This window comes from Protopterus annectens, chromosome 9.part0, assembly GCF_019279795.1.
Source record: "Protopterus annectens isolate FY-2018-M chromosome 9.part0, PAN1.0, whole genome shotgun sequence".
In the NCBI taxonomy this organism is placed as follows: domain Eukaryota; kingdom Metazoa; phylum Chordata; order Ceratodontiformes; family Protopteridae; genus Protopterus; species Protopterus annectens.
Genome location: NC_056743.1, coordinates 1,203,656,445 through 1,203,683,060, shown reverse-complemented (window position 1 = coordinate 1,203,683,060; position 26,616 = coordinate 1,203,656,445). Strand labels below are relative to the sequence as shown.

At 41.6% G+C, this 26,616-nt stretch overlaps 1 protein-coding gene across 2 annotated transcripts in view; it reads right to left on the bottom strand.

Moving 5' to 3' along the window:
• LOC122811939 (zinc finger protein 692-like) overlaps window positions 1-26,616 on the bottom strand; it is a 427,256-nt gene that overhangs the window by 140,597 nt on the left and 260,043 nt on the right. For both annotated transcript variants that reach the window (XM_044084123.1, XM_044084124.1), the window contains 2 exons: window positions 18,740-18,856; window positions 10,713-10,775 (listed from right to left, as the gene is read on the bottom strand). In XM_044084123.1, the coding sequence (XP_043940058.1) occupies window positions 10,713-10,775; window positions 18,740-18,856 (180 nt within the window). The remainder of the gene's footprint in view (window positions 1-10,712; window positions 10,776-18,739; window positions 18,857-26,616) is intronic.

Here is a 26,616-nt window from a genome sequence, read left to right as displayed (position 1 = left end):
GTTTGACAGAGCCTGGAGTTCCGAGACCTTCTTGGCTGAAATTATGGCCACCAAAAAGGCAGTTTTCCAAGAGAGGCATTTAAGATAAACAGTGGCCACCAGCTCGAAAGGGGGGCTAGTCAAGGCCTGTAAAACTAGAGATAAATCCCATGGGGGTACCACCTCCTTGACCAGGGACCTGAAAAGGAAGGTACCCTTAAGGAAGGTCTTACACAGTTTGGGAGTAATAAGCGGGCCCGACTCCTGACCTACATGGTAGTGTGAAATTGCTGCAAGTTGCACTTTGACCGTGGAAGAACTAGCCCCCTGGTGAAAGAGAAGATAGAAAATCTAAAATCTAAAATGACAGTGCTCCGCCCAAATGGAAAAACGTTTCCATTTACTCCGATAAACCCTTCTGGTGGAGGGCTTGTGAGCTGCTACTAGGATGGCTTTGACTGGAGATGAAATTCTGTGAGTCCTTATCAGGAGTGGAACTGGAGCAACCAAGCCGTCAGCTTTAGGTTGGCCAGGTTCGGGGTTGGAAGACCCAGGGGGTGTGAAATGAGATCCGGAAGGGGATCCAGCATCCAGGGCGGATGAATCAGGTGAGACCATAGGTAAGGGAACCACGTCTGATGAGGCCAGAATGGGGCAATGAGGATCATCTTGCTCCCCAACTGACTGGCTTTCTGCAATAGTTTCAGCATCAGGGGCAGAGGCGGGTAAGCATAAAGCAGACCGGGAGGCCAAGCATGAACAATAGAATCTCTCGGGGACTCCCCCGGAGGGGGGATCAGAGCGAACTAATCATTGCATTTGGTATTTGATTGAGAGGCAAAAAGATCGCAACAAGGTCACCCCCATTGGGCAAATATTTGCTCTGCCACTAGAGGATTGAGAGACCACTCGTAAGGAGTTAGGATAGTATGACTGAGCCTGTCCGCTAATATATGTTGGACAGTCCCGGAATGTGCATTGTGATGAGAAAGCGGTTGGTGGATATCGCCCATTCCCACACTCTCGTGGCCTCGCGGCAGAGTGGGTAAGACCTGGTTCCCCCCGTTTGTTGATGTACCAGATGACTGACATGTTGTCCGTCTGTACCGCAATCGTCCCCACCGGAAGAGGGTTGTGAAGCACTTGCAACGTCAAAAGCACCGCCCTCATCTCCAAGATGTTGATATGCAAAGAGGTCTCTATGTCGTTCCATGTGCCTTGGACGGTTCTGCCCGAATAGTACCCCCCCACCCCCACCCCAGGCGAGAAGCGTCTGTGGTTACTGTGGCCACTGTGGCAACTGGCGGAGGCAGAGAGAAGGGGCGTCCCATGTGGAGACTGGAGGACTGGAGCCACCACAAGCGACCTTCTGCAAACCCTGCTTAAGGAGATGGGATGAGACAGGATTGCGAGATGGGGACCATTGTATGAGCCTCATTCAACCGGGCCAATGGCAGCAGCGGAATTTGCTGCCGCCATGGACCCTAGAGCCCTCAGGACCAATGCCGAAGGAGCTTGAAGTTGAAGGATGGCCTGCACATGCAACCTCAGGTTCTGAAGCCGATCTGGAGTCAAGAAAACAAGCATCAGTCTGGAGTCCAACCTCGCCCCTGTGAAATCCAATACTTGTGTAGGAGCCAGGGAGGATTTGGCCGTGTTGATGGTCAACCCTAAGAGTGGAGCCAGACTGAGGAAATAATCCCTGCATGAGCAAAGAAGATGCCTTGTTGGGGCAGTAAGGAGCCAGTTGTCCAGGTACGGAAAGACCTGAATTCCCTGGAGTCTCAGGTGGGCCGCTATTGCTGCCAAGACCTTGGTGAACACCCTGGGGGCTGAGGTGAGACCGAAGGGAAGGGCCCTGAACTGGAAATGTCTGGCTCCCAGCTGGAAGCAGAGAAACCTCCTGGAGCGTCCGTCCACGAGAATATGATAGTACGCATCCTTGAGGTCTATTGAGCACATCCAGTCATTCTCCCGTAGTAGTGGGAGGATAGATTGCAGAGTGACCATCCGGAACTTTACTTTTGGTACTGCCAGGTTCAAGAGAGAGAGGTCCAAGATGGGCCTCACGTCCCCAGTCTTTTTTGGCACCAGAAAGAACCTGGAGTAAAACCCTGATCCGTGCTGATCTGGGGGGATGGGTTGGATGGCTCTTTTTTGTAAGAGCTGCTGAATTTCTGCAGCCGTAGTCTCCCTCTGACTGGGTGGCACATCGGGGAGGCTTCTGATTGTTACAAGGGAATTTGGTATCCTCTGGATATAACATGAAGCACCCAGCGATCCATTGTTATGGACTCCCACATTGCTAGGTGTCTCGAAAAACGTCCCCAGACTGCCTCCAGAGTGGAGCAGCTGGGTAACCCCTCAGGGGTTCTGCGTGGGCCTCACAGAGAAAGGTTCTCTGGACTCAAAGTTCTTGGGACCCCCTCTGCCTCTAGGGCGGCGTCCTCCCTGTCCTCCTCTGCCACGAGAGGACTGGTTGTCCGGAGCAGACTGGGATTGATGCGATTTCCGGAACCACATCTTCTTCTGACCCTTTTGGTTCTTGGTAAAGGACCTCTGGGGAGCAGAGAAGCGGACTCCGACGGCAGACCACGTCTTCCCATCTTTCTCGCTCTGGACAAGGGCGTCGCGAACAGTTTTGCCAAACAATGCAGAACCATCAAAAGGGGCATTCGCAAATGACGCCTTAAAGGGATCAGAGAAGTCACAATGTTAGAGCCAGGCTTGCCTCCTCATGACCAGCCCAACTCCGCCTGCTCTAGCGGCTCCCTCAGTGGCGTGAGACAAGAGCCGCAGAGAGGTGTTGGATATAGAATGTAGGGTGGACATTCGGGAGGAGTACAGTTGCTTGTCCCCTTCCGACATGGACCCGGGGGGGGGGGGCAGCGTATTCTTTGATTAGATGCGCTGCATCCAAATGACGTGTGCCATATAGTTCATGGCCCTCAAGGAGAAGGTCACTGAACTGAAGGCCCACTTCCCAAGGCGGTCCATCGCGCAAGACTCCTTGCTCGGCGGACGAACCGTGGGGCTCTCCTGAGCCAACTCTTGGTGGCTGCCGCCACCAACACGGCATCCACAGGGGGACCTCTGCTCCAATGGGTTCTCTGACGTGGGGCTCAAAATTTAGTCTGGGCACTTGGGAACAGGCTCTACAGTGTCTGGCTCCCTCCAAGCCCTAGTGGCTATAAGATCCACTAAGGGGTTGGGGGAAGGGGACACCCAAGAGGTAGATGGTCCTGCCTCGAATGCCTCTAGGAATACGGACTCTGAGGAAGCCTTGGGGGCAGACCCCCCCCCCCCGATTCTGAGCATTTCCATGATGTCTCCAAAGGAGACATCCTCTGGGGGGGGGGCGTGACCTTGGGGTGCCTTCCCCTTCATCCAAGTCTGTATCCTCAGTGAGGGACTAGGGGGAGTCCACGTGCCTCCTTTTGCACTTAAGACTTGCAAGGAACCTCCTCGGGGGGGCTGTCCGAGGAGTCCTCACCAGCAATATCCTGTTCCAATGGAACACTTAAGAGGAGCTGAAGCAGGCTGCCCCGAAGGCCGGGTGAGGGGAGCCAGGACCAGCTGAGAGGGAGTGCAAGGGGGAGCCGAAGCCAGGACCGGGGGCCTGGATGCACTCAACAGCACCCTCTCCACCACCGCGAAAGCAGAGGGGGAGCTGCTCTGACTGATCGGACCCAGAGCCGAGACTATCGGATCCGAAGGACCCATGCACTCCGACGGGGACGGGGCCGAGAGCACACAGAATCCCTCGGATCCAAAGCTCAGAGAGGTCGGATCAGACAAACTCGAGGGAATAGTCAGAGCCGAAGTGTCCAGCACTGTCGGTTCTGACCCACCCCCGGATCCAACGCGGCTCGGCTCAGACAGCTCCGAACCCGGGAGGCGGGTCTGAGAAGGAGCTATAGGAGCGAAAAAAAGGTGTCGAGCTCCCCCCCAGAGGGGGGGGGGGGCAAGAGCACTCCCATCTGCATCTGGGCCTGGATGAACCTCATCATCATCCGGTCCATGTCCGCGTCCGACATACTGAATGTGGACCTCGAAGAGGCCACCGAGGCAGGCCTGGAGTGCTGCCTCTATGACCTCGACGGGGACCGGGTCACCTTCTCCTCGGGTCCCGGTGAGAAGCAAGGGGATTGGATCCGAGGAGGTGGTGAACCAGAAACCCTGGAGGGAGAAACCAGCTTGGCAGGCGGGGCCGAGGAGGAATCCTTTGCCCGCTGCTTAAGGTGCTTCTCCCTCCGCTTCTCTTTCCTGGCCTCCCTCACCTCCGAGGCCACAGTGGGAGATTGAGTCCCGGTTGGAGGGAGGGGGGCAGGAGTGGCCGTTACCGAAGACTGGGTAACGGTCACAGAAGTACCGGAGGCGGGTCTGGGGGCAAAAGGCCCGCCAGAACCAGCTTTGACCTCCGATCCTTAAGTGCCCTGGGGTTGAACGCAGCACAAATCACGCAACCCGAAGAGAGGTGTTCAACCCCAAGGCACCTAACGCACAGAGTGTGGCCATCAGCCGGTGAAAGCTTGTGACCACACTCTGCATTTCGAAAAAATGGCTTTAGGGGCCTCAGACATCACTGAAAGTAAAACACACTCACTAGGCCCCTACACACTACACACACACTGCGACCAGCGAGGGCAGGGAGGAAAAATAAATTAAAATTTAAGCTAAAAAAGGAAGAGAAATTAGCGTTAAGGGGAAACCTAAACACACACACAGACACTCGTTTAAAGAAATACAAGAAAAAGTTGAACTGTTTTTCTCACAGAATCACCAAGAGCTCTGGAATCTAGCTGTTGCTTGAAGAGCGGCAAACTAGATCGGAGGTCAGTCAGGGTTGGCAGGGGATTATGGGTAAAGGGAGGAGCTAGGAGCTCGCATCTATGCTGTGATAGAAGTTGCCGGCTCGGATCCGAGATCGGATCCGTATCCCAAAGGTTGCTGACAAATGAAGTCCTACTTCAGATCGGTAGATTCAGCCATGAGTTTTTCTAATCATATCAACCAATTGAATAATGACAGTTATAGAACTATAGGTTGTATAAAGAGATTTATAAAGTCTAGGAAATCAAACATAATGAAGTCATCGTTTGTTAGTTACATTAGACCCAAAAGAGTATGGAACAACAATATGGAAATCCTATAGAAAAACAAGCATGAATAAACTGGAAAGAATACAGCAGAAATATACTAAAGTCATCCATGGATGTGAAAATCTAAGTTATGAAAGACTAATATCTGAACTTGTATAGCGTCTCACAGATATTTAAGAGGAGATCTTATTCAGGTATATAGGGCATTTAGGGACCACTACCTCTGGGAATGTTTGGGGTTATCAAAAAGTACTAGAGAATCAGACAACCTATGTAGGAGACTCTATAGGAATGAGAAGTGTACTAATTGGTTTTCTGACAGAGTAGCTGATGCTTGTAACAGACTACCAAATTACATTAAAGCAAGTACTAGTTTAGATATTTTAAGAACAGCCTGGACATTTATTATGGGAACAAATGTTTTGGCATATTGGAAAGCTAGAAGGGCTTTAACGCCTGTGCTTGAAACATTTGTATGTATGTATGTATGTATGTATGAATGAATGTATGAATGTATGTATGTATGTATGTATAGGCAAAGAAGTTTCTTGTTTAAACAAAAAAGAATCCAGAGGAACTTTACTCCTACCCTTGCAAAAAACATTTATTCAGTCAATTACTTTACTCATACTGTTTAGGGTCACAGTTTCAGTAGCCCAACATTCTGCAAGTTGGATATCAATAAGTCAAAGGAGGCTCAATTGGAACCATGTTGCATTCTCTTAAAGCTTGACTACACGAAACGAAAAAGCATGTAGTTTTCTTAAACTCAGGTCTTATGAACACCTTTTAACACACTGTATTAAAAAAACACATACCCTATAATACAATTATACTGTATGCTGAGGGTGCAAGTGTTCTATTCAGTTACCTGAACATCTCCAGTGTCATTTTCACCCTTTATAATAACTGCAGTTGATGCAAAATTAGCAAACATTAATGCTACCACATTATTTCATGCACTGCTCATAAAAAAAATTACAAGTTCTTATACAGTTTGCTAGTCTACCACCCTCTGACCATGAGTATAAATGGCTTTCGTTAGTGTAAAAGCTCTAGCAGCACTACTGTAAAACCTGTGTTGGTCCATAAAAGCTATTGCATCACATCAGTGTTAGTGTGTTTGGACTGAGGACGATATTGGCATTTCAAATGTTAAAGAGTCATAGGTGGTTACTGTACTATCTGCCCAAGAGCCAATTTATGTCTGGTCAAGCTTGCCCCAAATTAAACAAAATATTGCAGATACGTGTCAATACCCCAAGGAATCTTATGGTTACAATACAGGTTTGTACACATCAAGCGTTTCGAGGCTACCCCTAGCCATTAGGGCATAGATACCAAACCAGGGGGAAATTTGCAGTTTCCCATCCACCAGTCCAAGTTACTTTTGACTAGGGTTAGGGATAGGTTTTGATTCACACAGAGGGCAAGCCTACTCCAGAGAAGAGGTAATCTTTGAAACATGTACCTGTGGTAATCTTTGAAACATGTACCTGTCCCTCCAACATGTCCTACTTAAGTTGCTAACAATGTTTAGGTCCTTAGAAAAGGGACTTTTGACGCCATTTGTTTTGTGGATGTGTAACAAATCCAGTGCGAGATTAGAGAATGATCACCACACAACAGTCTGTAAGACGGTGTGTACAGGACAGGGCTTTGAGAGAGTGCACATAAGACTTATTTACTCTCTGCATTTTTTTGTGTGCAACTTCTGTTGTCTCAGGCTTTTACAAGTGCCTGGTTAGGTACATGCTGAAGGGTGAAAGGTAGTATAGAACTGGTCTGATGAGAACCAAGTACAGCAGAACAATGACCTCCATGGACCTGGATGCCATGCCCTTACTTATAAATTGCGCAACATGGAATGATTCTCTCATCACAGTAGCATACCTCTCAACTTTTTAGCACAAGAAATGTGGACAAAGCCATAAACTGGAGGACAAAGGCCCAAAATGGGGGCAATTTTTAAATACTGTTCTTATAAATGAGGAGCAGACCAAAAAGAGGCAAAAATCTGGACAATCAAGAGGTATCCACAACAGACGCATGGTGAACAAAGATCAGGCCATTGTCAACATACAATCACAGATCTCTTGACCACTAATTTTACTTTTAGGGCTGTAGTATCGATGTGACAATTTCCAGGGGTGGAGGTCTTTCAAAAGGGTTCTGTTATGCATTTTTTCACATTGAATTTTAGTCCATGACTCTGGCAGCAGTTTCAGGCCTTTTGTAGGGTCTTTAAGGGATTCAGTAACCAAAACTAGTATGTAACCATCTTCATAATTTGTCACACAGAGGCCCCTGGCATTCACCCTGACTTCAGAAAAAGGAGAGGCCCAAACACTGATCTCTGTAGGACTTCTAGTGACTGGCCACTGTGGTGGTGTACTCCCCTATCCTAGCACCTTGCATCCTATCAGTGAGGTAACTGGCTATCAAAGTGACATATGGGTTTATGCCTAACTGTGCAAGTTTAGCTACAAAGTCTGAGTGAGGTATTGTGTCAAATGCCTTAGGCAGGGTAAGGTAGGCAGCTTATGTTTAACCTTCATCCACAGCTTTAGTGAACTTCTCAAAAAATTCCACAACATTAAGTAGGCGTGACCTACTGTTTTCTGTCACCATAACAGACACCCTTTGTACGAGATAAAGCTGCACCTTTTCTACTAAATATGGCAAAGCTATCCACTGTACCTGTTCGCACATCTAATCAGTGCGATAAAACTACACATCTTCCTCCTGCAGTAGAACATAGTTACATATCCCTCTGCACACTGTGGAAAGACTATGTAGCAACTTCTACCACTGTAGGACTACTGCAGATCTCTCATTGTGCAAAAATCTTCACTTTCTACCCTGTCACATAACTGCAAGTCCCACAAACTGTAGTAAGATGGTCAAAAATGTCACACTTTCAGTAGGGCTACTTCTCCTCTCCCACTCACTGACGAGGATATTTAACTGACAACTACTGTAGCACTGCACAAATCTCAACATATTATTGCATGGCTGCACATCTCCTAGCTACTATGAGACTTTACATCTCACTCACTGAGGCAAATTAAGTTGGCCCTCACAGTATAAAACCACATCTTCTAAACAATGCGGCAATCCTACAATCTTTCCATCCATTTAGGGATAGCTACACATCTCCTGCTAACAGGCAAAGTTACTAATCTCCCACGGCGGCATTACCACATATGCTGCAACAGTGAAAGTGCTACACATTTCTCATTCACTGACATACGGCTAATAAAGTCTTAGCCAGCATAACGGTTACAAATCAACAACCCACTGACAGACTGTTACAAATTTCCCACTCAGTAAGGGATCACTATACTTCTCCCACCTATTGATTTGCAAATGCATGCCTCCAAGCCATGGTGGTACAGGTGTATATTTTCTACTGAGGGAAACGCACACTATTTGTTACACATCTAGTCATCTTCTATAAAATGCAGTAAGGCTAACCATTTTGCTGCTCACTGAGGTATTACTGTTTCCCATCACACTCGTCCACAGAGACATCTACAGACATCTTACACACTAGGGTACAGCTACCCATTTATCATGAGCTGTCAGAGCTACTCTACTCCCATCAGCACTTTCCAGCCACTGTGGCACTGCCAAATACCTTCTACTCTGTGGAACAGCTACGCACTTCCCAATCACAGAGGCAAGACTATTTAATTCACGTACACTATGCCATCACTCATTTCCTTCTCAAATGACAAATGGACACAATTCTTCAATTTGCTGTAGCAGAGCTACTCACCTCTCAGATCATGTGTCACAGTTGCTCATCTCTCACCCACAAAGACATAGCTATGCATCACCCACACAGAGATAACTACACATCTCATCCACAGTGGCACGCGTCGCCCAGATGCTAGGCCATACCGCATATTGAGAAACATACCATTGTGAGAGGGAGCTGTACAACACCTACCCTCCTTGGCCATATAACTACCACTCACTGAGAGACAGTTACTCATCTCGCACATTCTGGTATGGCTTTGTATATCTCATGATCACATCTCTGTTATTAACTGTAGTATGGTTATACATCTCCTATTGTAAAGGCTCCACTACTAATCTTCTACCCAATAAGTCATGCCAGTAGCACAGCCATACATCTCCAGTCTAGTTCACACATGCAAACATCCTTTTACTGTACTGCAACTACTCCTAACCCACTTGGAATGGCCAAATCTCTCTCTCTAAATGTCAGAAACTGGGGAATCCATTTCACATCAACCCATCTTTTGCAATATGGCTTCATACACTCTGTGGAAATGATCTAGGATGAAACAGCAAAGAATCACCACACCTTTAAACACAAACCGAAACACCAGTCAACTAAGTGCACCTATGCACTATAACTGTAAAATGAGGGAAGCCCTTCTCCCACACCCCCTTCCCATCTTACTTAAAACAGGAGTGTACACAACTGCAGACAGAAGGCAAACACCATGGAAATGAAAAACTGCTCTTGCTAACCATTTCCAGCTTTCTATAACTAAAAGGCAAATACTCAAACTGTGCATGCTGTTCAAAAAATAATGTATCACAGCAAAATTCCCAGTACCACACACACCTAGTCTCCAAGGGCAACATTTTTAACGATTTTTGCCAATAAAATCACTTCAGCATTACCAGTACGACATTATTAGACAAAAAAGAAAATTACATGCTTTTTAATGAACACTGACAGGTCTTTTGCCTTATATGACAAGGCAACATATCTATATTCATCATTCAGCCATCGTGGAATAGCCAAGTATCCACTGCTCATCTCGGTGTGACAATGCATCTTCCAGTCATATTGAAATGGCTGCATATCTCCATCACAAAAAAGATGCAAGGTCCGATTCAATAAAGCCTATACCAAGTACACACGATATGTATTCAAGAACATTCACATTTTTTTATAGTCACTCAAAGATTGTTGGTAACCTTCATGAATCCATGTCAATATCTAAGGCTGCAAGGATACCAGTAGGAAAACTAAAATTGCGAGGAAGAAGGTGCGAGTTGTCTGTGTTGTGTGTTCAGTCACAACAGTTTACACTTTGTGTAGGTGTCACTGAATCCCAGGGATAGATTTGCGCAGCGTGAATTAAAGTACCTTATTGCAAAGCCTTAAAAAAATAATCATCCTAACACAGTAAGTCTCTTGTTTCAATACTTAAAATATACTGACAGAAAGGATATGCAGTGAGCACAGATGATTAAGGCTATGAAATGTTTTACAAGCTGCATCCTGTAGTCTATGGACTGATTCTCATAGCATCCATTTGTCTGTCATGTGACTGAGCAAGTCACTTAACCAGTAATGTTCTGGGGCACTTGGGAAATTTAGGTGATCATTCCACGGTCTTCTGGACCAGATTCCTAGTAACTATGAAATGCAGATAGACAAACAGCAACCCCAATCCTATACTATATACCAGATTACATTTGTTTGTATCCATCCAGGGTGCAGTGAATGCACTGCCATCCGCTTCTCTTACTTCCACTCTTAGTGTCCTCAGAAACCTAATTCCAAAACCCAGCACTCCACCTTACCAAATCGGAGCTGTACGAGTGAAAATATTACAACTTAATACGATGTAAAGTACTGACCTGATTCGTTTTTGAATGAATCTCCCTTGACCTTCTTCCACTGGATTCTTTGCACACAGAATCCTGTAGATGCAAACATGTTACAAGTGAAATATGCATGTTTGGCAAGAAACAAATATAACAAAAAAAAAATACTGCACAGCTCTTTAATAAAATGGTATTTTTGTTTTACCCCACACACACACACACACACACACACACACACACACACACACACACACACACACACACACACACACTAATGGCACCCACCAAATCAAATTCAGAATGAGACCTTGCAAATGACTGAAAATACTCACATTCCAGTATAAACTCTATGTAAAACTATCAAGGTATCATGAGAGATTCTTACCTTGTGTCAAAGGCTCCTTGACCTGAATGTTTCAGAACATAACTAGGCTCACTTATGTTTTACTTCTAAGCTTTAATAAGGGCAAACATACAAATAAAGGAATCTGCCTCAACAACCTGAATGCATTATTAAACATCTATGGGCCATTGAGCATTTTACTTGAGTCAGTGTGCTAAAAGTCTGAAACATTACTTTTAGGGGAATCTGCATATCTTCCATGATGCTTCAATAAAGTGAGGTTTGTAAATTTCTTTGACCACATACTGCTGCATTTTACACAGTCTTTCTGGTTGGGACCTATATGCATCTGGTATAGGGGTTTTGTTACTTTATACTCCACTGAATGCAGTTTTGCTTTTGCAGGTACTTCCACCACAGCATTACTCTCTCTCTTGTAATTCCAGTGTACAAGCTGACAGGAGACACTTTCTTGAGGCAGCACAAATTGAATTCCAATGAAACTACTCTACAGAACATAAAGCACATAACTAGTTTCAATCTGCAGAGTTTGATAACTAAATCAACTAATTTAGTGCAGTTGTGATACAGGGGACTCCTATTTAATGCCACACAGGACTCTTACTGATGAATTTCAGAATTTTGTTTAATCTTGATTTTGCCTCATGTTTTTGACCTTTCTTGCAAATCACTGAGGATTAGTCAGTCGATAATGACAGACATTAGACTTCCATACTTATTGTGCAGAAAATACATGTTGAAGTAAAGCCTGTTCTATTAACTTGAGAATTAGGGTAATATTTAAAACTATCCCTGATTTTGGGCGACTGCCTCACTGTTTTTGGCTCTCAAAAAATGCTTGAGCAGAGAGAGATGTGACTGGATTAGACCATAATGCTCATCTATCCAGCAACTGGTTTAAGCAGTCCTCCCCACACACAAAAATCAAGATAAATTATATCTGAGGAAAACAAGATTATACCTGGTTTAGTTTCTCCCAAGTCTTTTGGGTTTCTAATGGGAATGGACCCAATTCCTAACTAAGGGTCTAATTAAAGTTTATGAAATCAGCTTTGTTTCAATCTTTGATATTAGCCAAAAGTGCTCTTCGCAGCACCTGCAGTGTGCCCAGAATGGACTCCACCTGTAGTTCATACAGAGTTGCATGTATTCGTAACATATATAAATACCATTGTAAATTCTTTACGAGACCCATTCTTCCTACTCCTACTGAACTGTCTGGGTATCTCTTCCACGTTGCTCTCATTTCTGCCTACAAATTTTGATATGTTGACTCAACTCTCTCTGTGTACGACACAGTTTCAATCAATGCTACTTCTGTCTTTACTTCATGGACTACTATATCTGGTTTTCTTGCATGTATTTTTTTAATTGAACACCTTTACTGAATCATCACTTGTGACACAGGCAAGTTTACATGTATACAAAAGTAATCAAATTGTATTAAATCAACTTTAACAAACATACTTCACATATTGGTAATGGGTGATACCACATGATGTACACTTCATTCTCTAGAATGCTTATGTTGATGTCTCTGCTTCTCAGCTACATCTGTATTGCAGTGTTTGCACAATCTGCAATGCAATAATTTTGCTCTGTTATTGTGTCTTTCAATGTATAGGCTCTCTGCCATGCGAATATTACACCCAGCAACAAGGTGTGCGACTTTTTTTTTTTTTTAACAGAAGCTACATTTGTCTTCCCCCAAATGTTCAATGGACTTGTCAACTAACCTGTATGCAGTTCAATATCCTGTGCTGCCATTATTAACCTTTCATCCTTTGGTTTCAACTCATCGCTCCTTAACCACTCCTGTGTCAAATCCTGATCAACATGAGATTGTTCCAGGAGATTTTTATATAACGATATTAATGGCTTTTCCACATTTCCTTCCTCATCTGATCATCCTCCTTTTATTCTTTGTTTTTTGGTACATTCAGTAGCTGTCTGATTTCTGTCTACTTCTGGTTTGATTCCCATTCCCACTTGCCACCTAACTGCTTCTGCTAATTAAGCAGGGATCTTAGACTTCCTCTCCTCATGTTGTAAAACTTTCACTATGTTTGGATCCGACAAGATCAACAGATAAGCATGCAGTCTCATGATCGCAGATCTATGCATATAAATCAATTTCAAAGAGGCCAATACCGCCTTCAGAACAAGGGATATAATCTTGGGATACACAGATTTTTATATATCATTTGATAAACGTGAAGCACGTTTCTCGTCTTTCTGTCCAACTGATCCAATACCTTTTTGGGACCAGTCACACCAAAACTAAAGTTAAAACTGGAACAGCAAATAGGTCTACAGTTTAGATGTTATTCCTAGATGTCAGGGCTGTTTTCATTACTAGTTAAGTCTTCTGTAGTATTCCTTAGAGTTTTATTCACATTAAGTTTTATTGCTGATCCTTCAGCAGTTCCCAGATATTTATACTCCTTCCTGCTCAAGTTCCTTTATCATTTTCCTATCCTAGACAGGATATTTTCTTGGTACTGCAACTTTCCTGCTTTAAATATTACTTTCACACATTTATCAAAACCAAATATTCTTATATCGGAGAAAGTTTTAACCACGTTGTGCTTTCAACTCTTCATCAGATGAACTATACAGTTTTAAGTTGTCCATAAAAACAGATGAGAAATCTTTAAGCAAGTTTGTTTTCTGGGAGCCAAATTATAACCAAGACTTAATCTGTTAAGTAAACCGCTTAACGGGTTACGGGCAGGATAAAACAGCGGTGGTAAAGAATCACCATGGAATATTTAAATTTCTATCCATTGGATAATAATTTGTCCTTTGCCATGACTTAATTGCATAGTGGTTTGCCACCGTTTCATAGTCACAGTAATGTATTTAATCAATGTAGGATGTACCTTATATATCTAAGCACTCATCAATGAATGTGGGATTCTGTCAGATTTCTGTAATCTATCCATGCCATATTTGGATTCTTCCCCATTTTACAATTCTTCATTATGACTATTTAGCAACAAATTATCCTTTATTCCATAGGACCTGTTTTTGTTACCCTTTTGTTCTATTGCCATGATAGAGTTTTCTAATAAATGAATATAAACTGTCAGCATCAATTCCAGTATGTAATCTGTACATCGTCAAAAGGCAAGTTATTGGTCTATAGCTTTAAGGATGGCTTACAGATTAACTCTTTAGAAGTACTGTTTTTCCTGTTAACCAAGTTGGTGTTTGTTTGGGATGCTCATACAAGTAGTTCTTACTCAAGGCTAAATCTACATGTAAAGATGTTACTTTTAGCCAGAAGTCAGGTACTGCATCTGGGCCCGAGGTTTTCCAGTTAGCTTTTCTTAAGTTTTCCAATTTTTCTGACCGTTACTTCATCCCTGTTCATATCCTGTACATTTGAACTTGTTTCTTTTACTTCTATCCATTTAGCATCTTTATGTTCCACAGCATCTTCATAAATGTGTCTCCAAAATGTGTCTAGTTCTTTAGTGGTGTTCCTATTCCTTTTGTTTTGTTCCCCAATTCTCAAACTTTTTTTGAGTCAAAAATGAATTGCTTATTGTTTACTTTGCTTTATATTTATCTGCATGTCTTCTAAGTATTTCTGCCTGTGCTGTTATCTTTAGTTTATTATTTGCAACAGTGTATGCTAGATCCTGGTCTATCCTGATACTGTGCATTGCTTTTATCACATCTTTCTATGCATTTGTTGAGATGTTAATTCTTCTATACTCTAACAGTGACACTTCTTGTCTTAATTGCTTTGAAGTGCTCTCGAGTCAATGCTTCCATGACAATATTTGATTTCTTCCCCTCTTTTCCATATTGCTCTGCATTTTTGTGGTAAGACTATTAATTTATCTGCCCAGTAATATCCTATTTACATCTGTTATATCATGAGTTTAATAGTGGATTACTGGGTTCATGTTTTAACAGACTAACATTATGGGTCTTATTTTCTTTCTGTAATCTATTTCTTTAAATCGATCTTAATAGGTCTGTCCATCTCTATTAAAATCAACCAACTCTTACCTTAGATCATTTTCTTCTAAAAATGAGAGCACATTCTTTGTGGTTTCCTGTGGAAATTCTGCAGAAAGTTCCAGATCATCTTCCTGTGACTCTTCAGCTGCATGCTGCATACTGCATCACCCGTTGCTCTTTCACATGAAAACTCACTGGCCTATCACTCCACTGCATCAGAGTTGACACCATTTCCTGCTCCTTTCCTTGCAGTGCAGCTCCAACTGAACTTTTGTATTAGTTTCTTACTGAAAGATCCAGAGCATCTTCATGTGACAAGTGATCAGATGCTTCCCATTCCACCTTAATTTGTGGGCTCATTGTGCCATCATGCTGTGACGTTACCAAAGTTGATTTTCTACACTAAACCCATCACTTTGCTAGTAATCCATAACTTTAGTTTCTAGTTCAACTTCTCCATTACTAATCCTATTTTCTATCCCCCCACCCCTTAGTTTTCTTATTTTTGTATTGTGATATTTTCCATATCCAGATTCCTTTGCCTGTATATCTCTTCAAATATCTTTGGTGCTGCTTTTTTTTTTTTTGTATTGATTAATTTTGCTTTTCTTTTGCACCATATTAAGTCACTCTTTCCTATCTCCAAATTTCTTCAGATGTCTCCCACTCTACACGTTTCTGCGTAACTTGGGGACTTGTTCCATCATGCTCTGACATAACCTGTGTTAGACTTTCTGCACTAAATCATTCACTTTGCAGGCATTCCATAACTTCAGCTTCTATTTGTTTAACTTCTGCTTTACTAATATTCTGTTCCAAGTCAGTTTGTGATCTTTTTTGTATTGTAAAATTTTCCATACCTTGATCCTTTGCCTCGAATATCTTTGGAGCTGCTTTTTTGTATTGGATTTGCTTTCTCTTTTGCATAAATATTGCACCATATCAGACCTCTTTCTTTCCCATCTTCATGTTTCTTTACAGCTTTCAATAATCTCTAGGCTTTGTTCTTTATATTTTTGCATTTATTCGGTCTCTTCTTGTTCCAAGCAGCCCAAAGTTTGTCTATGTAATGTTTTTTATGGATCTGTTGCATAAATGAACAGAAGTGTTGCCTTGGTGAGATTTTGGGAAAACAGGGACCACATCAAGGTACTCACCAAGATTTGAGGATAAATTCAGTTCCAGCAATACAACTCTTCTTTTCTTGCTTGTTTTATCATCTCTCCATTCGGACCAGTTACTTGGTAGTCCCTATGCCATGGTAGTCTCAAGTCTGGGAATGACAGGTCAAGCTGTACATAGTTATTAACAGAAAGCATTTTTTTGCTGATACAGACTTTCTGCTACAAAAGAAACAGGGTACACAAACCAGTCTCTAATTAGTCATGCTATTAATTGCTATAATTGACAAGTTCTACAAAAAGTGACCAAAATGATACATCTGTCCCCTCACCACACAATTAACAATTGTAGTAAGATCATTACAACTTACTTTTCTCTGACATACTAGGCCAGCCACTTTGGCCATTCATCAAACCTACTATATTATGAAAGAAAATGACAAAAAAATTCTTCTTAATACAAGTCAACATTGCAATAAAAAAAGAAATAAAATAAGTGACTGAAGACACTACTTTGAAAGAAAATAGCATCTGAGAAATAAAACTAAAAATAAACTGCTACAGTGGGCAAGTTTTAGGCTTTCAATGCATGTAGAGGGTGCACCACCCATACCCCTTGTAGCACAATCAAATAAATTCCAGTGCCACAGTTCTCAGAACTGGCACTTTCATCAGTATTTGATATATTTAGACTGCCTGCTTCTGCAGAAGTGCCTTTAATCAGACTAGTTGCAGCCATACTGCAAGTTTCACCAGCAATTATGCTATCATGATGATTTCCGGAAATATCCCCTAAATGTCACCAAATGTTAACAAAAGGCAGTGAAACAAGTCTCCTGACTTGAGTAGCAGTGAAAGACCACTACCGTACATGCGAAAAGTAGGCAACAGTTAAGACTCTGAGGAGCAAAACTACTGTTGCTTTCAGTCAAACAAATGGTACTGACCACTGATTTTTAGCTGCTCAATGCAAACTCCCACTGCTCTCACCCACAGAGGTCTCTCTGTAGTGGTGATCCATATGTACAGGCTCCTTCTGGAAGGGTCACCTACAAGGGAAAGTTAAATGTCACTGTGCAAGTTCTAAGGATGAGTCACCACACATCTACATGGGGTCAAGGCAGGTAATCATATTTCAGCTTCACATCAGTCTTTCTCTTAAGAGCTGCATCTCATGGACATGCTAGCCTTTTGTCTTAACGGGAGACATGCACTAGTATTGTGAGGGGAAATTGCGTAACTGTCTTGATGATACATCCTACAAACACCTGCCACTCTATACTGCAGCATTAGGTTACCATCAGGATTATGGTATCATCGGTGGTGCCTGTGCATGCCTGAGAGACCCCCAACACACTGACCCACCCTCATCCCTGGAAGAGGCATGTAGACACTGCCTTGTCATTCCTCTTCCTCTCCACCACCTACAGCAAGTGCCCAAGCTGCTAATTAAACTCGGGTTGCCCGAGTAATAATGAAAGCTTTAGACCTCCACATCAGTAGAGTCAACTAAAGCAGACAGTACTTCTTTCAAGTATTCCATTTTATTACTCCAATCTTCTATTACATACATTAAATTACAGTCCACATTTAAAAAAAAAACTATGAATCTCTTCCATCCTTTATTCAAGGGCAGAGTTTATACTCAGTGTGTGTGTGTACGTATGTGTGTATATCTATCTCTATTTTATATATATATATATATATATATATATATATATATATATATATATATATATATATATATATATATATATATATATATATATATATATATATATATATATATATATATATATATATATATGCGCGCATGTGTGTGTATGTATATTTTTGTTAATCCATTATAGTTGCTCTACCTTAGCAACAGATAGCAAGTCCTTGACTACTGAAAAGAACATTGACCATGGGAATGGCAAGGCCAATCTCTAACAATATGGGATAGGTTAATTTCAGCACAAAAAGGGAAACTGGCTGGACTTAAAATGGCCCACATTTGCAGCTGACCTACTAGTACTCATCTAAGAACCTATAGAAGTATACACATCCAGGAGATGCTCAGCTTATATAAAAGTACAAATAAATACATATACATTTACACATACTATACAGACACTGTGGTATGAATGGTTAGACTAGCATGTTTCCTTCCTTCCGTGCCGGAGAAAAAGCAAATGAACTCTACTCATCTATCTGCGATGTCAGGTCAGAAATGTTACCACTAATATTCTTCCCCCAAAATGCAAAAATAATTAAAAATCTAGGCCACTGAAATATTACACCTGCTCTTCTGAATGCTGCATACTGCCATATTCTATACACGTCCAAGCCAATTTCTTCCACTGAAGGTACACAAAATAAGTGGATATGTTCAAGTTCTGATGTTAATGCTGGTAAGTCAAATGGAAAAATGTGCCTACCGGGAGGTGAAATAGAAGTTATTCCTAGTCATGCCATAATCCTACTCTGCTCCAAATGTAATGCAACAAATGGAGCTTCTCTACCTGACCTCTGCTGAAAATGTGTATTACCCAGTTGGACTTTTGCGGTAAAGACAAGAATACATACATACACATTGTTCACATGGTAGAACTACCTACCTCTCTTTTATTGGTCTGGTTTTCTGCTGGGCTGTGCCTCTGCATCTTTTACTCAGTTTCTTTCTGACTGGATGCTTCTTTTGTAACCGAGCAGTACCCTTCGTCTTGCTTTGATCACTAAAACCAGAAAGGCAAACAGTATTAAAGTGTTTTTTTTGTTTTTTTTTTAATGTTATGAAACAGATGCTGCAAGTTTCACTTCTACAAACTACATTTTTCATTGGTTGCCTCCTTTCCTTTTCCATACAGAAGGCACATCAGCCTCTATTGTTCCCTAATTTTACTACTTTAAAGGTATGGTCAAAGGAGTGGACTTTCACTTCTGTGGGTTATTTTTGGTCCCTTTTCTCTTACAGAACTCCACATATAACAATCTACTGCATCTATTCCCCTTTACATAGCCCTCTGGATAAAGAGACGGGAGGGTCAGATAGCAAGGTGTTTCAAGTATTCACATATCACAGGAAACAAGGATTTCTGGATAACTTGCTCAGATGTTCCTCTCCTTCAGTATGTATATATTATTGTACAAACTGCCCAGATAGTGTTAATGTCCTACACATACTGGCTGTAAACAGTTTGAGTGCTACCTGCTTGCTACATATCCTTTAGCCTCTTTTAGGAAGGGCTGCCAGACAGTGTAAAAGCCTTGGTCCTCCTGCAGAAACTAGCTAGCTTCAGTTAAGCTGCTACAACAAAAATGTCCCCTGGATGCACACAATGTACAACCACAAACAGAACAAAGGACAGATGGTACTGAAATGTCAAAGAAATGATACATTTAAGCATTCTACAATATATACCCACAGACAAAGCTTGGTAAGGACAGCATGCAGGTGTCGCCAAAGAAGCAAAAAGAGCTCCAGGTGCCCCAAGCAAAGACAAAGGACATGAAAATGATGCTGCACAGTGATCACTTGAGCAGCTGTACATGATCTATGCGTGCACAACACACACAGAACATGAAATGCATGGATGGTACAGAGCCATAGCAGAAGCACAATGCGGTCTAGCAGCACAGTAGAAATCCAGACTTAGAACAAGGAAGGGATGGTACAGAGAAATCACGCACAGAGGATGGGAAAAGACATCGAATGAGAGAAGACAGCACACAAAGCTCAGCAAAGCAGTGCTAAGTAGTTACAAGTATATCCTAATGACTGTGTACTCAGCTTGTCCACTGTGTTATTCATATCCCCAGAAAGTCCTCTAGTTCAATATATCATCCAGTTCCATGAACAAAAGAAACTTGGTAGTACATGTGTCATGTACTAAATACAGCAGCTTGCTTACATAATAGGTGCAAGTGGTCGTGTCCCTCAGTCAGCCAGTCTGAGATACTGTAACTATTCCTGTTGGTACAAAGACAAGTCATTACTTGTGCAGACACTGATCGATCACCACTGCATGGGATGCAAGTCAAGTATTTGGTGCCAGCTTCTGCTGATCTCTATGTCTGAACCTTTCAAAAAATTCCTTTCTAAAAACCCTGACATGAACCCCAAGAATCTGCCCAACAAAACCAGCAAGTTGCACATTTGCTCCATGCCAGGCACAGGGCTGTTAAAGGTATCAAGGCACTGTATATGCAGGTGCTGCTTTCTGCTCTAACATGTTGGTAATTAAAATGGCAAGCACAAGAACAGAACTCCATGTGCCACATGTTTATGGCACAGCTCACTGACTAGCGGGCGAGAGTTAACTTCACTTATGTAGAATCACTGCAAACTATAAAGGAAACATGCTCCCTGGGGCACAAAGACTTGACTTTTTTTTCAGTGTCAGAACTCTGTCACATTAGTCTTTTTGCTCCAGTCCTCTTCTGACCATTAAGCTTGCCCCTCTGGCTGCTTTACTGGATGAGAATCATGTGGCCTATTTGTCCAGTGAGTTAAGGTGCAAGCATATCAAAACTGACACCACCATATGGAGGAGCTTTTTTTTTTTTTTTTTTTTTGCGGCACTGACTTCTTTCCCCATGCCTCTGCATGGAGTGGCCAACTGGCATTGCCTTTTCTTGTAGATAAGCATTTCAGAGAGCTCCCTTGTCTCCAGTGGAGATTCTGTCACACAGGGTGAACAAGCACTTGGCCTTCCAGCCAAAGAGGTTAAGCCTCATCACACTTCTCCTGTTAGCACCAAAAGAACCCCAAGCTCATGCTTGGATCACCTGGACTGCAAGTGTGGCTTTACTCCTATATGTCTAACTTGTTGTTGCAGTGCTGATGCTGGCATCCATAGTGCTAATAGCACTTTGTAAGGTAATGTGTGTGTGTGTGCAACGTTAAAAATGCTTACACACTATCTACACATCTAGTATGCTGCCATAATGTATCCAGGCAGTGAGCTCATTCCCATTTATAATTATTTGTGTGTGTGTGTGTGTGTGTCTGTGTGTGTGTGTGTGTGTTTGCTTATTTATCTGTTTAATTTATTAACCAAGGAAGTGGACTGGTTAAGCTGATCCTTTTCAGCCATGACCAAGGTCACAGAGTGAAAGCAGACAAATTTGCAAATAAATCATGTTACATCAGACACTAAAATGCAATTGATATTCGACACATCAAAACTGCATGTATACATCATTGTACAAATTGCCCAGATAGTGCTAATGCCTTACATCAGCTTGAGTATGCATATCTGTACTGCACACGGTTTACATTTCATTATATAATGACTACTCAATGCTGTTCAAAAATGAGCAGGTTAGACAGCCTAACAAGTGTGCCAGTTGTAAATATAGCGTATACCAATAGAAAAAGTTCCATTGAGTGGCCAGTCTTTATTGGCATATGCTAGAGGACAGCAAAAGAAAGGGTATGTTGCTAAACAAAAGAAACCAAAACATTTTTTATTTCATTTTTCCACTGTCCCTCAAACAGCAACGGACAGCCTTTTCTCCATTGCTTCTCCTGCACTGATGTACTGTGCAAGTGTGATGCATGCACAGTACGTCAGTAATAAAGGAAAAACACGGAAGACTGAAGCTGTGTTACACAAAGACATTTAATAAAGGTCAACAATTTCTTTAAATAATGAAATTGTATAAAAGCAATAAATCCACTCCTCTGTGGGTGTACTAGGATTTAAATGTATACCACAAGGCCAGCAGTATATGATCCAGAAGTCACAAAATAAGATGAAAATACTAAATTAATAGCATATAACTGGCTGAAAACAGCCCTTTATTAGTGAGACAGACCGGTTTCGGCAACCAATGCCTTCTTCAGTGTATGAACATTTCACACAAAATACCATTCATTTATAGACACCCCACCTGGGAAACAAGTGGAAAATGCAACCAATGTGTGGTTAAAGAGAAAGAACACAAAAAATATATACACATTGCTGTAATGGCCAAAATTAAATGCAATCATGGCTTTGTTTAATCACTTGGGCTTTGACCTCATGATCAAAACATGCTTACTGTGGATAAATCCTTATATACCCAATGCACGGTCATGAATTATTGCTTAATTACACCACTTGAAAGTTGTGAACTTGCGTGCATGCATGTTTTGGGAAAGCTTGGTATACAGAGTTTGGAGGTCACTGCTAATTGGTGGCATGTACATCTCCATCACTGGGTAAATGTTAAGTGCTTCCCTACACTTGGTTGAGTTCAGACTTACAAATGTAAATTGGCTTAGTTCAAAATCAATGACTATTTGTCAATATGCAACTCTTCAGAGGTCTAAGCAGCAACTCATTGCAGGGGCATTTCTGTTTATGTAGTGGCACTGATTCAAAGTAATTGGGTTTTCATTTTTCCCCATGTGTGAATGTGATCAGGAAGTTAGTATATACAAGTAAAAAGGGGAATTGGAAACTTGTCCCTTGCCAAAAAAAAGGCTGGTCAAATTAATTGCATTGCCATAACAGCTAATGTCTCTCCAAAACCGAATCTACATCACCCCCTTGATTGAATAAGGCCCTTTTTTAAAAATAGTACAAAGATACCCGACAGGGGATGCCTTTGTGAATGTTTTTGCTTACAAAGGACAGCATTCTCCTGTCGTTAGGGTGGACTTTGGTACAAACACTGACAGGGAATAAATATGACCATGAAGTTCAGTTCCCCTTACTTTTACAGCTGATTGCGTCACTCTTAAAAATACTGTTAGGAAACACTGGAATATACTTGGGGTCATGACATTGAGTACATTTTATTGGTGTAACCCCTTGGTTCATGGACAAAAAGGTCCAAAAATCTGAAGGATTATTTTGAATATGAGGAGCTCTCAAGTCCCAGTACCAGTTACTAAAAGGAGAGAGAGCAGCACATTTTCCTGCTTTGGATGAAGACAATGTAATTTCATGCCTAAGTCCCTATTATAGTCTGGCTATGGCATGACTGTTTGCCTTAGATATACTTGTGAAGCCAAAATTTAGTGCATTATGAAAAATATTCATCCTGTGAACTACTCATATAGAGAAGGCCACTTTGAGCCTGAAAGAGAGGGTACGTTTACATGCTTATGCTAGAAAATCCAGAGATGAAAAGAATGATTTGTATAAACACAAGTCGAAATGTTTTAGTTTTAAAAACTATTTGTTCAGTTTTGGACATTACCGACTTCGGACTATATAAATGTAATGCTTTTAGAAAACCAAGATTGAAAGATGCAATTAATATTGACTTTTTGTAAGTTAAGTCTTTGCAATACTAATGTGATGACTGGTTGATGCTTGGATTATGTTATTTTACTTTTCTTTATAATCTGTGTAACAGACAGGTTTAATTATCTGATGAATGTCATTGTTATGTTCAGCGAATGAAAGCACTTACTAAATCCTTTACTCAAAGCTTTTTGCACTAGAAGTATCTTTTTGATTTTGTTTGGATGTCTACTGGCAGCTTAGTTCTGTGCTATTTTTCTTAGGTTAGTTTAGCTGACAGAATGCATGTTATCACTACTTCAATATACATTTGTATTTATGCAGTGTTTTACTTTAAGTACTACACCTTCAGGTTTACTTCTTAAGTCAAACAATGCATGGCACCTGGCAGATTCTACTATATTCATGAGTGTGTGTATATATGCAATAGGACTGCTATATTAGAGGGGCTGTTTTCTGTTGCTTTTGGCTTCATGTTAATGTTGTGTTGCTCATTTCCTGCATTTTCAAACCATGTTTAATCTTCTGTTAGTGGAGTTTATGCTTTCACTTTCATCACTAGATTTTTTTTAGTGTTTTTAATAATGCTAAATGTGTTTAACATGTGCCACAGTCCCGAGCCTGGTCATACTCTATTTCTTTGTATTATTTTATGCAGACTTCATAATATACTTTAGTTGGGAATGTATTTCTGGTGTTTGAGGTTTGATTTTCCATTTTTCCTGTTTAAGATTTAATCTTTCCTAGTGACTTCAATGGGTTACATTACTTACCTAAATTTTTACCGAATAGGGCTTTACGTCATTTACATGGCTTTTTAAGAAGAAAGCATCTTGTGGATGGCTTTCTATTACAGTTCGGAAGTATTTTTTTTTTTTTTTTAATATTTTAGAAATGTAGTGAGTGTTATAGCAGGATTTGTTTTATTGTTTAGTTATTTTTTTTAGTTTATTTCTAATTATAGACTCAGGTTCATTTTGCTTGTACTGCTGTTGTCCAACTGGCTAGTTTTACTCTTATTTTACTCTTTCAATTGCTTTATTCAATATCTAAAAGTGTTTTTGGGGACTGAATGTGTGTCACTGGATAGAGCAGTAACCAAATCTTTTGAACATGTAGCCAATGTAAGAAGAAAATCATTATGCTGCCCATCTTATGAGTAAGGGCATAGCATTCTGGACCAAGGAAGTTATAGTGCCACTTATTCAGCACTTATCAGGCTCATCACTTTTAACACACCCTTTGTCATGTACATGACAAGACATAAAACAGCTAGAATGGCCAAGACTCCCTAACCAAGACAAACAGGGTATAAATACATTGTCCTATATAGTTCACCTTAAAGCCATCTCTCTAGTGTCTCCTGCAAGTTGCCAAGAGGTAATCTATGCCAAGTACCCTTGGATCCAGCTCTATGATATTTTGCACATCTGCAGAACAAACAGCATCAGAACTAAATCCAAGAATTTAACTTTAGCTTGCAACAAATAGAATATGTTGTAGAGACAGATGCGTCTTGGAGGATCCCCATTTTTAGGGCAAGGTTCCTATCCATATAAATCAGAGTCCATATCATATTTAAGAGTAACCTTAACCAGTGGTTGCGAAATCAGAAATTCACCCTGGGTGTAGCTCCCATGTCTCTGATTGACAGAGGCAGACATGGGGAAAAGTAATTCAAATAGAAAAAAACAATGGGAGCCTGACGTATGATAGAACTATTTTGTACACTAAAATTACAGAATTTAATTGATCAAAGAAACTCATTCCCTAACAGAGTATAGATGCTTCATATACCACACTCCATAGACCTCCCTCATGCACTCCATACACTCAGGCACACAAATGCTTCTGTACAACTGTATTCCAACTTTTTCCAGTACTGCTTAATTATTGAAAGTTTGGTAAGTGGGTGGGTGTACTAAATTTCTCGACAACACTCTTAGAATGGTTTCAGCAAACCTTACTATTTATGTTTTGTAAATTCATAGAGAGAATGAGCAAAAATACACGTATCTGACCATCTAGAGAATTCTCCTGGATACTCAACTAATTTTATTTTCCCTGGAAAACAGTTCTAGGACCTATTCATTTGAGCATACATGAGATACCATCACCCATAAGGAGGGATGGGTTTTGTTGTACACTGCTAACAACCTCATACTGACACTTTGCTGTGGCTCCACAACTGCTGCTTGTGGGTACATGCATACTACTACATGCACCAGCCCTTGGCTAAGCAACACAGTACATTACTAGACTCTGGAGAAACTCGCTCACATTCCTATGGGTGTCAGGGGCTGGGTCGAACAAAAAAGTTATGTACTTACCATAACTTGGCATCTGTGTTATCCTAGGTCTTCAGTCATCCGCATAGGATCTAGGATCCAACATCAGCTCCGAGTCGGCAACATTCAACAGATGGATCCAAGGCTCTAGCTCCTCCCTCTTCCATAATGCCCTGCTGCCCTCTAATCCCCAGATCAAGTTTACTAACAATCCTAGAAGCTACTCCCACCAAGGTGGAAGGAAACCACTCCAACTTCCTCCATAATCAAACCAGGTAAGGGGATGGCAGGTGGGAAATGTGATTAAGACATAGGATAACACAGATGCCAAGTACATAACTTAATCTGATGTCATCCATGTCTTCACTCGTCACCATAGGGTCAGAGTCCTCAGCTACCATTTATTCTAGGAGGCCTCAAGGATATGCAGGAGCACTGTGGTGCCAAAAGAAGCCCTACTCCTAGAAATCAAATCCAGCTTGTAATGGGATATAAAAGTGTGAGAGTTAGACCAAGTGGCAGCAGCACAAATGTCATCAATAGAAAACCTTGCTATAAAGGCCGAAGAAGTCACAGACCTAGTAGAATGAGCCTTGACATTCCCTGAAACCTCAGGGTGGTTAAGGTCGTAGTCCATATAGATGCACCTAGATATCCAGTTAATAATAGTGACCTTAGAGACTAGAAGGCCACGCCTGCTAGCAGAACAGGCCACAAAAACAAGTACAGCCGTAACTGTTGGTGAATATCCAAGGTATAAAGGATATATTCCCGTCTGCTGTAATAGTTGGGAAAGAATACTGGAAGTTGAATACACTGATTTAGGGTCAACTCGGAAGCAATCTTGGGTAAGGATGGGTTCATTCTCAGAGACCCTGTCCTTGTGAAAATTCATGTAAGGAGGACTAATGGTGAGAGCTAGCTGCCACCAGAAGGGCCATCTTCCAAAACAAAACTTGAGATCACAGG